The following is a 15959-nucleotide window of genomic DNA, read 5'->3' as shown; positions in this document are numbered from 1 at the left end:
GAAAAACTCTGCGAGGGTACACGTCCAACAACACATAGGGGAGGCATTATTACTTTTCTGACGAATGTATAAAAAAGTCAAAGCACTGTTCCTAAATTAGGATTAAACGTATTACATAAAATACATTAACGTTTTTAATATTATTTTTTGCCAAATTTTTTACAATTCAAACTAAAAATATTTTGTAACCAACCTTTTTTGTAAATTAAATTTTTATTTCCATTTCAATAATGAACTCTTAATATTAAGTCTTATGAAAAAGTGAAAAAAATGGAAAATTTTAAAAATTCCGTTACGATAGAAATAATAATTTCTCTAACATGAAATTTAAGGGAGGCTTTTCTATCTCTCAGTCGATGCATAGCTTATAATATTATTAAACTCCGAGTTTACGCTTTTTTTAAATAGAACGATAACGTCTACCCCTAAGGAGCTACTGGAAAGAGTTCAATGCAAATGTTGAAAAATCTAAAATTTTAAAAAAATAGTTTTGATAGAAATAAATGTTTCTCCAAAACCAAATTTAATGCAAATTGTTCTATCTATAAGGAGATGTTAAGGTTTAAGTTTCATTAAATTTCAAGGTGGACCTCCTGGTAAATATAACGTTGAGTGCAACCCCCCAATCGAGCGTCTACATTGAAAACGTGAGCAGATACAGCAAAATAGATACCAAATTCGGAACCAGCAGACGTTTTTAGCTAGGATTGCTATTTTTCATATGTAAATAGTCATTTTTGGTTGCGATATTAAAACAAAATTAAAATAAGTCCGCAAAATTAAGCCTAAAAGCGGTAAATTTCAAAAATTCATAACTTTTCAAATTTTTGAAATTACGCCGCCAAACTCCAGTAATCTTTATAATTTAGGTAGATAAACCACGAAAAAAAGTTTGGTAGAAATCCGCCACTATCGAGCAACAACGTTGGTCGATTTCGTATGGAATGACCCTATTACTAATTTGTGTGTTATTGATTAAGATCGTTTAATAAAAGATTTATTTATTATTTTATTTATTATTATATTGGAGCAGCATTAAACTAAATTTAAACGATGGGCATAGCAATGGACGTACGGACAATTTCTACCTACTGCCTTCTCTATTTGAACGCTCACCCCTTTTACGTGCCCACTCATTACCAGAGGTGGGCAAAAATTGTGAGCGATTTCTGAAATGAACGCTCAGACCTTTTTAATTTGAGTGATCAAGTAAGCTAGTGCTCAATACTGGCGATGCTATTTTTTCTCTCTTAAACTGAACCAGCTCAGGCCGAGCGCCGTGAAATTCTCTCAGTCACTGATCGTTCACGGTGCGTTGAGCGAAATCGGCTGATCGACACGCTAGTCTGCTCAATTTGAAGCGCCACGTCCTCCAGCGGCGGGATAATTCGTTCACTAGAAAGCGCTGACGGCGGACTGAGTAAGATCGCGCCGAGAAAAGCGGTAGTTTTTTAACATAGGAATTTCTCAACCCACTGAGCGGCTGGATAGTCTTTTTTCCGGAATTCGCTCACAGCGCGGTGAGAAAAAAATATACAAATAATATTTTATTGTCGATTTTTTTATTCAATGCACTTTTTTATGAAATAATTTATATGAAATGAAACTTTTTTCTCACAGCGCTTTGAGCGAATTCCGGAATAAAGACTATCCCGTCGCTCAGTGCGTTGAGAAATTCCAATGTTAAAAAACTACCGCGATCTCACTCAGCGCGCCGTCAGCGCTTTCTAGTGAACGAATTATCCCGCCGCTGGAGGACGTGGCGCTCCAAATTGAGCAGGCTAGCGTGTCGATCGGCCGATCTCGCTCACCGCGCCGTGAAAAATCACTGACTGAGCGAACTAATCGGCGATCACCCTGAGCTGGCTCAATTTCTCTTTCTCGCTTAACAAGACCAACCGACCTTCGTATTTGAAGTGCTCACTCGTTTCGAGAAGATTTTCAAAAATGAACGCTCACAATGTTTGCCCACCTCTGCTCATTACACTGGCCCCATCATAAGTCTGAGCAACGCAATTTTCAATTTTCAGTCCATTCTCCGTCAAAAGGGTAATTATAGCCAAGCTGATGCTTTCAGAGTCGAACTTATACAAATCTGTGTATGCTAAAAATCGCTCTACTACGCCAATTTCCTTTCTAGCATACCTAATGCAAACACTCAGCTGTTCTACTCCCGCATTATCTCTAGTCTCATCGGCAATTACGGCAAAGAAACCACCTGATTCATTAACCTCCTTTACCATCATTCGCCTAACAAAATTTCCACTATGGTTAATCAGCTCATTTTGGACAGTGCTATGTATGTATTTAGCATTATTTGGCATACTTTCGCACTTGCCTTTTAAGTCGGGACAATTTCTCTTTAATAAATCTAAAATTTCTACGAAATTGCCCCTGTTCCCATTTTCATCGTTCGACCTATGCCCCCGAAAAGCGAGATTTTGTTGGGCGCACAGTACTATTATCTGCACGTGAGCAGCTAAGACATCTCTATTTCTAGCAACGTCTGTTTTATGATGCTGATCAACCTGACATACTATTAAGCCTCGAGATTTCTAGTCTTAATATTTTTTATAAGACTGTTGGTGTAAAGATTTAGTCGAAGTAAAGTGTTCTTCGAACTTTTTGGCCATATTTTTCCAGTCCGAAAACCCCTCAATAAATCCCGTATTTCTGCCACCTAAAAAATGCCCACAACAAAAACAATAAATTTTATCGTTGGCTACAGAATATTCGAGCATTAGGTATTTGGTGTATTAAGAAGAATTGAAGCCTCGGTTTTTACCACCCATTAGGGTTTTGGGAAAAAACGCGAGGTTAGGGTGAACGGGCAGACAATCCTTATCTAAACTAATATCTAAAGCAATTAATCGTCTTACGTTTGAATTGTCTATCTTTGCACTCGAGGCTCTATAAGAGGATTCAACCAAAATTTCCGATAACTCAGAATTTAGAACTACCTCCTTAGCCGGACTGACATCGACATTGGGTAAAACGCGGACAACTTTTTTTACTGTTTTCAGTCTCTGTAAAACCTAGTCTCCCCTGAATTCAGTTTATTTATTTTAGCTGACGGTTGAAGAAATCGTTCCATTGCGTCTTTCTGACTATGCTCTTACATTTTTGGCGTTTTTTTGGCCCCCGACATAAACTTTCGGGAACTCAGTCTGGTTTTAATTTTAACGTAAAAACTCCAGATATTACACCTTTTAAAAATGGTACCACTATAGTCTTAAAAAAAGTAGTTTTAAGAATGGTACCCCCCTCGGCACCACCAATAGTTTGGTTCAAAATATCTAGCTACTAAAAGCTTGAAAAAAGCCAACTAACTATATAAACTAGCCCGAAATGTTTTTATTTAGAACAAGCGCAGTACGGCTTCTTTAAACCTCTAGGAGGTAGAAGTCGGCTCTTGCCTAAAATATTCAAACAAAACAGACACCACCAATATAGTTTTGTTAAAAAATTACTAGGTACTAAATAAAAAGCTTGAAAAAAGCCAAATAACTATATAAACTAGCCCGAAATGTTTTTATTTAGAACAAGCGCAGTACGGCTTCTTTAAACCTCTAGGAGGTAGAAGTCGGCTCTTGCCTAAAATATTCAAACAAAACAGACACCACTAATATAGTTTTGTTAAAAAATTACTAGGTACTAAATAAAAAGCTTGAAAAAAGCCAAATAACTATATAAACTAGCCCGAAATGTTTTTATTTAGAACAAGCGCAGTACGGCTTCTTTAAACCTCTAGGAGGTAGAAGTCGGCTCTTGCCTAAAATATTCAAACAAAACAGACACCACTAATATAGTTTTGTTAAAAAATTACTAGGTACTAAATAAAGGTCGAAAAAAGCCAAATAACTATATAAACTAGCCCGAAATGTTTTTATTTAGAACAAGCGCAGTACGGCTTCTTTAAACCTCTAGGAGGTAGAAGTCGGCTCTTGCCTAAAATATTCAAACAAAACAGACACCACCAATATAGTTTTGTTAAAAAATTACTAGGTACTAAATAAAAAGCTTGAAAAAAGCCAAATAACTATATAAACTAGCCCGAAATGTTTTTATTTAGAACAAGCGCAGTACGGCTTCTTTAAACCTCTAGGAGGTAGAAGTCGGCTCTTGCCTAAAATATTCAAACAAAACAGACACCACCAATATAGTTTTGTTAAAAAATTACTAGGTACTAAATAAAAAGCTTGAAAAAAGCCAAATAACTATATAAACTAGCCCGAAATGTTTTTATTTAAAACAAGCGCAGTACGGCTTCTTTAAACACACTAAATTAACTGACTGAGAAAGACTCGAAAATCGAAATGTAGAGAACTGCTTTGAAGAAGCGCACAAAATGAAATGAAACTCTGGTAAAAATAATGCCTTAACTTCGTTAAGATAAGAGTGACCACCGGCCTTTCGAACACGTGACCCAGTGGGCGAATCACAAACCACCAAATAAGCTGTAGCTTTCCAGTTTTACCCCCATGGTGGAGGCCCACACCTTCTAGGACGATATTGCGCTTATCAACAAACGACATTCTTGACAACAGAATACTTTAGTCTCAAATTCCAGTATATTTATTGAATAACACAAACCATTTCCAATTATAACTGAAATCTAAACAAAATTATATTTCATAAATATTTTTTAAGCCAATATAAACGTCTTTTTTGAGTGGAATTGACACAAACAGGCTACAATTTTTACGCCTTATTCGAAAATACACCAGTATAGCGGCGCCAGGATTTTTGGGGAGGTAAGCCAACCATTTGGAGGCCTCCCTTCCCCCAAAAATTATGGAGCCCCCCCCCCCCTACCAAATTTTTTTCAAATTCGTCCACGTGGATTATTTAATTTTTTTTAACTAGTGGTGCAATTTTTGGACATCCCTTACATCAGAACTTACAACTTTACGAAAATGAATGAAGATAGGTACACTAACAATTTTAAGTAAAGTAAGTTTAAGAACCATTTATTTGTAAAGATTAAATTAAAGATACAATTTGTATATAGTAGCGCTCGCGAAAAATTAAAACTGGCAAATAAAAGTTACTCGTACCTTTGGAGGATATAAAAACAGCGGTGTCGTTAAGCGAATTACTCGCATTGAATATTGAAAAATTAAAATGAAAATCCATTTAATAAACAAAAGAAATATACATAACTAGATTTTCGTACCTAAAATTCAAATTTAAAGAACGCGGACCGATAGGTTTTCGAGGAGGAGTTTAAACATAATTTAGTCCAATTGTTGTTTAATGAATAATGAGTAGACAGTCCACTAGCGAGGCCCCCGGAGGAAATGTGTTCAATACCGAGACCGCGTTGGACAGCGACCTTTGCATGAGATATTCGACGGAACGCGACTCGCCGGTTAGCTCCCGAATTTTCCGACCGATGGAGTGAACCAATGCCAAGCCGTCGCACCCGAAGGAGCCCAGAGTTTCAATGGCAACGGCTCTGAATAGGTATCGATTTTCTAGGCCCTCGTAGTTGAATTTCTTCTTGTTTTCAGCCTGGGTGGCAGCCCAGAGAGGGGCTGACGAAGAAGATGCCAAATACGATGGCGCTAGAGGGTCAGTGCGGGTGAAATCCCACACCAGGGATTTTCCACCGGCCCAAGGGACCAGAGACATGCCATCGGGTCTTTTGCCATCATCCCGCGATAGGCCCGGAGGCTCGAGGATGGATGGCACGCCAGCAGATACTAGGGCGCGTTTAAGAATTTCGAAGGGCGACGGCTATCCTAAAAGAGTCGTCATCTAAGAGGGTACCTAAGCACGGCGATGGGAGAGCCTTTAACCAACAACCGGACTCTTTAGCGCTTACCGAGAGCAGCTTTGCCTTATCGCGGTCATCGGAGGCGGCATCGGTCAAGAAGGCGATTGATTTGTCCACGAGCGGACCCTCCCACGCTGGTTGATGATTCCAATGGTCGGCGGATGGAACGCTCACCTCCGAAAGAAACTCCCATCGATTTAAGGCGTCAGGCAAAACGGGGTCAGGAGAATCGGTTATAAAGTCAGGAAGGATCACGCGCACCAAGTCAGAGACACTAGATACGGAGGAGAGAAAAGCCGGAAGGGATAGTTTTGAGGCATGGCGAATTCCAAGGCCACCCTTAGAAACGGGAAGGGAAGACTGTACCCAAGGGGCCTCTTCCATTAAAGTATTGGTAACCTCTTGGAGTGCCAGACGGAGGGTATTATCGAAGACGTTAAGGCCATCTTCGTCCCGCCAGATTGGGGCACTACGGAGGATATACGAAAGCTTTGGGATGGCCAAACAGTTTTTCAGGAGGAAAAATCCCTGATGGGCCCTTATTTGGTGTAGGTTCCCAGCCATTGTTTTTAATTTATCGGTCTTGCTAGAGAGGCAGGCGGAGACAGCTTCGACCGAAAGGGGAGCACCCAGAAGGAAGTAGTGGCTGCGATCGATAATTTGTATACCGGGAGCAGCCGTGGAGAAAAGAGCCTGGAAGTATGCTTCGTCGAATTCGCCGGGGTTAAGGACTAACAGTTCGCATTTAGAGGTGTTCAGTTGGAGACCAATTCCTTCGGAAATTTCTTTGAGAAGAAGCAAGTCACTAAGAACTGTGTCTGGACCGTCGCCGAGCGAAGAATCATCCAGGTACCAAACGTTAAACTCGGATTTCAAAATTAATAAATAAATAAATTATTTCGCAAACAAATTACAGAATTTTCTGATATTAAATAATTTGGAGGCCCATATATTAAATTTTGGAGGCCCCTTAAGACGACTTTTGGAGGCCCCTACCAAAATTTCAAGTAGGCACTGGCCCAGGCCTACCCCGTCCTGTTGCTGGCGCCGCCACTGTAGGTCACGTGAAGGAAAGGGAGGAGCTATATGAATTTTTCTAACGATTCTTTAAACCTCTAAGAATTTTTTTCTGTATTTTATTTTGCCAAAGCCGTGTTGAAAGCCTCCTATTAATTTGCGTAAAAGTATATATTAAAAATCTTACGAGAAAAGTATCTATACACTGTCCAGGACATAAAAATGAAACATGTTCCTTCAAAAGCTGTAGGTAGTTTTCATATCACTGTTAAAGGGAATATAACCTCAGGTTTTAGGTGTGGAACACCAAGTTTTCATATCACTGTTAAAGGGAATATAACCTCAGGTTTTAGGTGTGGAACACCAAACTTCGACCATTTCCCGCTCCCTCCTATGACTTTAGATATTTTTGGCGCTGTTTAGTGACTTCCCGCTAAAATTGCTTACATAAAAAACGACTTGAGGTTATATTCCCTTTAAGCATTCACTGAATCACTGTGGGATGTAAAATGAAGATAGTAAACTGTGTAGTCATATTTGGTCATTTATGAATCATATTTCTCCGATTTAATTGTTTTACATCACTATATAACATATTTCACCCCATATTATTTTTCTTTCAAAACGAATTTGGAAAAATCAGCGAAGGTACATGTTTTAAGCGAATAACTCACTTAAGATAACTACGCAGCTTTTGTAAATACTAAATATAAATGAATTCAATAAATTACGAGTAAATATTTGTAACTTTCATAATCAAGTTGTTTATTTCAACAGTGATACCAGTTTCAAAGTATATATAATTAACAAAATTATGCAATCATGCGCCGCCACTGAAATTCTTTATGTATAACTACAATTTTAAAAAAAGAGACATTGTTTGAAATGTCCTGCCAGCAGGAAGCGAAAACTAAGAAAAAAAATTAACAGGAAATTGAATTTAAGGGCAAATATGGAATGCCAATAGTTATAAGTACATAAACCATAATATTCCACTCAAGAGATAATTAAGCATTGAAGCTACAATACCTCGAGTCTTGTTTTGTTATTGAATATTTTATGAGAAAAAATTTAAATATTGGTGAATTACTTTCAGACAGTAAGTAGTTGGATTATATATTTATAATATATGTAAAAAAACGCCATTTAAATTAATCTAAAATATTTAAAGACATTAAACTATGTATGTTAATAAGGAACTTAAAATTCATAGCTTTATTTCCAAGATGACTTATTTATATAGCGAACAAACAGTCCGTAGCTTTGTCTGTGGGCGCCATGTGAGAAGAATTTTTTTCATTAGGAAAAAGCGTGTGACATAGAACTGTTAGCTCCCTATACCGATAATTTAAAAGCAAGGCGCACTCAATCTATCCCAAATTAAAATTCCCTTGGAAATATGCCAGTGAATTTAAAAAAATATAATTTTTCAACAACTGTAAGCTGAATATAAATTCGAAATAAACTATCCTCACTTTAAACTAGTAACTGGCTGCAATAGCCAATTGAGCTACCTTAAATATACAGTTAAATAAGGATATACTCCTATCTTTTAAACACAACCTTAAGAAACTGTAATTAAGTCTATAATTAGCTGCAATTTATTATCAAGAAGTAGAATTTCTTTAGAATCTAATGCATAAACAGAGGTATCAGAATCATTGATACAAAAGTTATCCCAAAATTGCAAACTCATAGATAAAAAATGTGCATTATTAACCCTGGTTAAAAAAAAAAAGCACCTACAACAATCCGAATAGATGAGATCAAAATTCTGGTTATCATTGCTCAAATTTCAACGCAGCGTGAAGAATTATAATTTTTTTAAAGAGATATGTACAGATTTTTGTTTTCTGTAACCAATTTCTGCACCTGGAATATTGTATAATGATGCAGTTATGCAAAAAGTTTTTTTTTTTAAATAGGACCAAATGGTTTTCACTTCTTTTTTAAAGAATTTACATCAATTAATGAATATATCATCAATTTGTTTTTACAAAAACCACCATTTTTGTATTAATTATAGAAAAAATGCATCACAGCTTTAGTATTGAGGGTAATAAAAGTTATCAAACACTCCTTTTTTTCTTTAAGAAATGTAAAATCTGATCCAACCTGTTAATTTTAGACTGAATATTCTTAAATTACAACTTATATATATTCGAAAATCTTCCTCAATTTCAATGTCAAAGTTTGACGCTGAATTACTTAATAACACACAATTCCTGATTATTTCCTCAAAAAGCAAACCTACAAGTCAAAATTTTCTCTAGATTAATTATAAATTTTGATACTACCGAAATCCGAGCAAATCAACTGAAAAGATATTGACTGCGCGTATTTTCTCGGTGTAAAATTATTATCACGTTATTTTAATATTTTTGATCTCTAAAACTCTCAACACGATTATAGAGGCTTCAAAGCCTAATTAAACTATGCGCCAAAAGGCCTTTTTCAAAGACAAAAACTCTTCAAATAAAAACTATAATCTCAATTAGTATTGTGTGTAAAATTTATCTGCCACTAAATGTTTTAGAATTCAAGATAATAAAAATTAAAGTGCTAACTAACATGTACCATTACATATAAAAACTAAATATTTTTAAAGACAGTTATATCTACCCAAGCAAAAACTATATAATATTAAACTATATATAAAAAATAAAAACGCTATAACTATACAGATAGACGTATATATTAATATTATAAATAGCAAGACCATCTTTCAATCCCCTCTTTTCGTTTCCTTTTAAAAATACCCAACAAGAATTTAAATATATATATGTACAATATCATTAACCACGGGTTAGCATTGGGAATAAAGCTCAGCTCCTTAATGGGTGAACTTTTAATATCTTAAACTTCAAGGATTCGAAGAATTTCTGATAAAAATTTTTTCATCTAATTTCAAAATCCACCATTACTCAAATCTCAATCTAAAGCTCCGCAGCAAATTGATTGAAGCCGAAAGATGATTGATAATTACATATGAAATGAGGATATTTGTCTCGTATTTCATGGTCCTCGTATACATGGGAGACAATCTAAGATTATTACTATCAATTGTAACGCGATAAAGAGTCTAGCAAAAATTTACCAGAATCAAATTTTTGGCCAACATTTCTTTTTTTAAATCAATTGGGCATCGTTTGGATTTGATAAAATTATTGCGAGCCCATTTTAAATTGATTAATTGAACAAATTCAGCAATTTGTCCTTGGTAGGTTCGTAATATTCCCGCCTGAGCAGAATCATTTCCGGTATTTTTCTGAAATCGCTAAAAAGAGGAGAATCCGATTCTAAAACAAAGATCAGAAGGCACGAAAGAATGAACAAGAGGCTTAAGCTGGAAACAAGCAAAATACGAATGCCCCCGACTTTCTTCATCTGAGAATTGCTAATGCCAGATGTTTTTGGCGTAGCGAGACTGCCTTTAGAGTCATAGTCTTGAGTTAAGGGTGCCGCAGCGGGGGCCGAAGCGGGTCTGGTTAAAAGATTGTTAGTGCTAGAGCGCTTTTCCTTAATGACAGATTTCTCTTCAACGTGTTTTGTTGATTTAGAAATCTGCTCCTCAGTGATTTCTACAAAGCGAGAAATATTTTCCTCTACTGAGGTAATCTGGTTTGAGGGGTTAGCATTCACAGTTGCGCTTGGGATGGGAGTAGGAGATTTATTTTCTTGATGATTAGCTTTAATCTCGGGGTGAGATTCTTTCAACTCCTCAAGGACAGTTTCGCGAGTTTCAGTCGTAACAATTAATGACTCATCCAACTCAGCCGCCGGTTCTTCTATTATGGACGAGTTCTGATTTGGATAATGAAGTGATGTGAATCCTACAATAGAAAAAAAATTGGCCAACTTCATTTCGGAAAAATTAAACATTCACACATGCTGTTAAAGGGCGCATACTATTGCTATTATTTGGTATTTCATCATCAGATTCTCGGTTGACATTTTTGAGGCTGTTGGGAGATTCGGGACACACCATACTGTCCTCGTTTGAAGGTTTGTTACGGAATGAAGTCATTGTTAGTGATCTTTGGAATGGAGGAGGATCTCTCTTGTATTGTTTCATATCCTCAACAATCTCTTTCTCAACCCGGCCACTAGGAAAAATGCATGCCACGGCAGTGAGCGCAAAACATTCCAACATTTGGGAGGGAAAACTGTCAGCTCCAATCACAAACCAATATTCACCTAAATCTAAACCTGGATGCTCTTGAGAAAATACCCCCTCCAGTCGTAACTGATGGAACTTCATCTGATGTTGCCATACTAAACATTCATATAAAGTTAAAGTGGTATTTGGCAAAAGTACTCCATCTCAATAATGCTTACTTGAAGAAATAGCGTTGTTCAACAGCGCATCTCCACAAATGCTGACACGCAGCTTGAGTTGGGCACTTGAAACCAATCAAATGTTTCTTCTGTACATAATACATATCATCAGTTTAACACTCATAAAACCTAATTATTATTAAAATTACCCTATTGACATTAAAATAAAATTTAAACAAATTCACTACACCATTAAACTTTACCTTTGTCCTTGGATCCTGACAGTTTTTAAATGTTTAATATTAGAATTAAGTGAAATGGAAAAACGTAGAGTTAGATCAATAGAAAGATCATCTTACCTCACTAAACAATAAATGAACTATGAACATTTTTCCCTCGTAATTAATTTTTTGGATATCAGTCCTTTCATTAATAAAACATGAAGGATGTTAAAACCGTATCTACAAACACAGAACCAAGCTGGTAATGTTACCATTTGAAATGATGCGTTTTTCGACTTCCTTGGAATGTAAGGATTCCAGCGTGATTTATACCAAGATACAACTGGTTTCCTTTATGATCCTAATGCGTATTTATGGTAACATTTAATAAAAATTAATTACGCAATGAGTTACAAATAACCTTTGAAATTCTCACACACCTTAACAGGGTGTGGATCAACTCCGTATGTATCTAAGAGACAAGCTTTTCTGAGAAAATTCATTTCCGCAATAGCCGGAACCTGCCCTCTAAGTTGTCCCTGGTGAATCTCTGCTATTTTTTCCTCCAGTCTCGGAGTTTGTTTCAGCAATAATTTGAACTCTGCTACATAATTGCCATCGTGTTCTTCCGGGTCATAATCACCAAGCTCAGCTATAATGCAAGCCACAAAATCTTTAGAACAACATGGTTGTATAACAACTGCTAGCTAATCGATTTACATTGTATAATGTAAGCAGCCAATAAAGCTGAATCACTCTGAGAACAGTACAGTCGTCCATGTAAAAGGTCTCGTCGTAGTTGAAGAAACATTTGATATCTTAGCGATTTAATAAAAAAAAATAAAAACCTTTCTAGTTAAAATTTGGGATTGAAACTAAACCTTGTGATTTCCTCCTTCAATCTATAAGCATCGGGTGGGTAGAATTTCACCCGAAAACAGAAGATTATCGGATCCAAACCTAAAATTGATCAGCCCAAAATTAATGTTTTATAACATAAAAGTTTTCAAACAGTATATGTACCTTTGATTTGCTTCCATATTGATTTTGTACAGTCTAACCAATGCTTTAATAGTCAACACATTTAGATTATTTAATATATTTTGGAAATAAGTACAAATTTAATAGTTTACCCTTTGTTTAGAGGCATCAACATAGCGTAGGCCAAAGTAGTCCTTCTCAATCAAGTTTAATGCTTTGCAAACATATTCTAATAAATGGTAGCCTTTGTGGTGGCGCTAAAGGTACATAAAAAACTTCAAATACTGACAGCTCTGTGCAAAAATGCATGATATAGTGAAATAAAAGCGCTGAACAAGCAGATGTACATATATGATGTATATATGCAGTAAATATATATAGTGATATAATAAAAACACCACCAGTCAGAAAGAGTTAAAACTAGTCTCCCAGAATATTATACAGTCTAATTTCTTGACCAGAAACCACAAAGATCAAGGTGATCGTGATTCTAAAAGGAACTCCTAAATTGCATTTTGACACCTGCAACAGGTGTTTCTTAAAGTTTGTAATGGAAAGATTATTCATTGTAGTAAAAATAAATTTTGCATGCTATTTGCCAAATCAAATGATTATTTTCAACTACTTGTAACACGTATGGTATGAATATAAAGCCAATGCAATTTTACCTTCATTTAAAAAATAGTTTTCTCTATTTTCAAAATGGCAATATTTTTTCTGGCTTTTAAACTAATGAAGGTCTAAATTTATATCTAGCTATTCTTTAAAAGCCCATAGTAAGATTTTCAAGTTTGCAAATGGGAAATCATTTCCTGATTTCAATATCCTTCAATCACATTGAAAGGATGCAGAGTTTAAAAACAGCATTGACAAAATTCTAATACCATAAATGTACAATAAAAAGTGGGATGGGGCTCTATGCAGCCATGACAGACTTAAAATTCAATTGTTAATTTATCGTATTGTTACTATGACATTTAACTAAAAGGAAGTATTTATTGAAGTGCAAACAATCAATGTATCACCACCAAAATTGTACTACAATTTTGAAATACTAAATTTATGCATAATTAATGTTTTGTATGGTGTTCCTATGGGGAAAATGACAGTGACCCTTTAACAACTAGGATTATTAACCACCGAAGATGGAAAACCAAGTCAGGGTATGGGTACTGACATAGTTTTCCATCTTAATTTTCTATTAGTTTTGAGCAAAACTATTGTAAAACTAGTTTGATTTCAAACTTTGACAACATTCAAGAATTATTTTCAATAAAATTAGTTTTAGTATCTACTTACAACAGTAATATTCGTTTATATAGGAGCCTTCAAGATTTATCAAAATATTTTTTGCCTAAAATCAGATATTCTCTAACACCATACCTGACAATACAATAAAGTCGGGGTCAGACTGACCCCAACTTCATTTTTCCAGGGATAATACTACCATGACCCCAACCCTGATATATGGCCCTTGTACGAATATTACTTTTGAAAGTGTCAACATAGTGCCCTGACTATAATCATTTCAGTGCAAGCTGGAACCCCAAATAAGTACGTCAAACACCATTGCTTCGTCAGAATGCAGCTTCTTTACTTGAGACAAAAGTTACACCAAAGCCAAGGCTTACTTGAAAATCAAATTGTAGAACTTCGTTATCATCCAATAATCGTATTGTACATCGATAATCAACGTTAACATCTTTCTTACTTCCGAATCTCGAAAACATTTCTTAACTTCTCTAAAAACACTCAATTAAACCAAAACCGATACAAAACATCGACGCGGCTTCTTTACTTCGTGAATTTCCTATGGCTTCGCCGATGTGATCCTTCCTCATCATGGGCGACGACGCTTCCAAGCAAAAAACGGTAAGGTGACGTATGACACCACGCCCCCACTCATCGACTGAAAGCAAAAATTCCGTAAAAGCATTTTTCTCTAAAGAGTTATTTAAATCCTAAGACATTGAGCTGTGAATAGCTAGTTAAATCTTGGAGGAATAAAACAAGTATACAGGAGTTGCGGAGAGCTGCGAATTCGATTTCGTCAGTGACCGTGAACTCGCGCGAGACGGAGGGGTTCAAACGCGACTAGCGCCAACTGCATACGGAATTTTGCTATGCATATTATATTATATCATTGTTTTCGGGTCGTCTGGTTTGTTTTGAAACATTTCTAAATTCTTTGTGCCTTTTTCCAAAATCACTCATACTTGTTTGGAGGAATAAAACCAACCAGACGACGTGAAAACAATGCTATAAAATGAGAATAGTTGCAAAATTCCGTATGCAGTTGGCGCTAGTCGCGTTTGAACCCCTCCGTCTCACGCGAGTTCACGGTCACTGACGAAACCGATTTCGCAGCTCTCCGCAACTATTGTATACTTGTTTTATTCCTCCAAGGTTAAATATCGGGGTTCGGAAATAATGGGGTTTCGAGGGTCAAATTCCTGACCGTCATTTTTAATCATTAGAAGGTAACGCCATCTATTTACATTATTAAAGCATCTCCCGCTCTGATAAATGTGTATATGATTCCAAAGCCGTGACGCCACAGCTATTCGCGACCGAAAACTATCGCTACGCCCCCTTTGGTTCGCCATTGAAACCTAGATAGGTAGCGGCTAAAGTAGACGCTATTAGTTTATCATCATCGTTATTCGTAAATTTGACTTAATAAATAATGTATTTGCATTTAAATATAATTTTTGCAACATTTGATAAGTTTATTTAAGAAAAACGTTCTTAAGACTTTTTAATTTGTCCGTAGCAGACGCTAGATCTTAGGCGCTACCTCAAAGAAGCTAGCGCCGTTACGCCACCTAGATTCGTTTCGGCCGTGAATACCATTTACCATTCGCGACCGAAACGAGTCTAGTTAAAACAATCGTCCGCGAATAGAGTAGAATTCAGTAATATCGGCGTGACGTATGTCGACGTCACCCATGCTTTTGCTGTAGATATCGGTCTGCAGCTTTGGGCTATGGCCTCCATTTTTAGGGAAATTTTGTATCTATAGGAAAAGCATGGGTGACGTCGACATACGTCACGCTGATATTACACTATGGCACTTCGCTTACCGTACTACCTCCCTATAGGCTTCGAGCTCAGGAAATATAGCGCCATCTACCTTAATATCCGTGAACTAAATATGTGAAGAAATAGCAGACGACTTTTGAATTTCAAGGTTTTTCGGTTGAAACTTTCAGCTGTTGTGCAGAGAGAATTTTGAAGGAGCAGACAGCTTTCATATATTCAATTTAAAACTCCATCGGTAGGCGGCGATACTTCTGAGCAAAATTTAAACTACGCACGAAGCTTAATATTAAACTCCTTACCTAAAGAAGCGTTCGATTGTAAAACTCGGTGGGCTAGACATTAACTGAGATATATTTAATTTTATTATATTTTGCCATTGCAGTTCCAGGGGGCCCCTTTTTAGTTCGTTTTATAACCTTGCTTTTGTTCTATTCTATCACGGTACGAGCTTTTCAGTCTTTAGGAAAAGATTTTGGGGATAATTATAAGTGAAGAAACTTCATTGACAGAGTTTCCATGGAGTTTCTTAAAAATTTGTGATGGGGCGGCGAAATAGGGTAAGCAACTGCATACGGGCGCAATGATTTTTGGGGGCGCAAATTTTCTAGTTCTAATAGGTGAGCATTTTTTTTATTTGGCGC

At 36.3% G+C, this 15959-nt stretch overlaps 1 protein-coding gene across 2 annotated transcripts; it reads right to left on the bottom strand.

Annotated features, from left to right (window-relative positions):
* Positions 1–7576: 7576 nt before the first annotated feature.
* Positions 7577–14207, bottom strand: Frmd5 (FERM domain containing). 2 transcript variants are annotated; one of them, XM_090158353.1, is made up of 13 exons: positions 14075–14207; positions 13908–14013; positions 12429–12533; positions 12319–12361; positions 12177–12255; positions 12016–12113; positions 11736–11947; positions 11568–11656; positions 11434–11497; positions 11135–11223; positions 10994–11071; positions 10706–10902; positions 7577–10629 (listed from the first exon to the last, which is right to left on the bottom strand). In XM_090158353.1, exons 2-13 carry the CDS (start codon positions 14004–14006, stop codon positions 9986–9988), a joined length of 1797 nt encoding a protein of 598 aa, XP_090014479.1. In that variant the 5' UTR covers positions 14007–14013; positions 14075–14207; the 3' UTR covers positions 7577–9985. The 2 variants fall into 2 exon arrangements, with proteins under 2 accessions (XP_090014479.1, XP_090014478.1); XM_090158352.1 differs by having other exon boundaries at positions 13908–14018; positions 14075–14194.
* Positions 14208–15959: the final 1752 nt, after the last annotated feature.

Source organism: Leiobunum rupestre, chromosome 9 (assembly GCF_980474605.1).
Source record: "Leiobunum rupestre chromosome 9, qqLeiRupe1.1.hap1, whole genome shotgun sequence".
NCBI lineage: Eukaryota > Metazoa > Arthropoda > Arachnida > Opiliones > Sclerosomatidae > Leiobunum > Leiobunum rupestre.
The sequence above is the reverse complement of the archived record's forward strand: the minus strand, read 5'-3'. Positions and strand labels throughout refer to the sequence as shown.

Coding starts and splice junctions, on each gene's coding strand:
- Frmd5 (XM_090158353.1), bottom strand. CDS start 14,006: ATGTTTTCGAGATTCGGAAGTAAGAAAGATGTTAACGTTGATTATCGA. Junction 11,948..12,015: donor GGCTGCTTACATTATACAAT/GTAAATCGATTA, acceptor CTTGCATTATAG/CTGAGCTTGGTGATTATGAC. Junction 11,498..11,567: donor AAAACGCATCATTTCAAATG/GTAACATTACCA, acceptor TATTAATGAAAG/GACTGATATCCAAAAAATTA.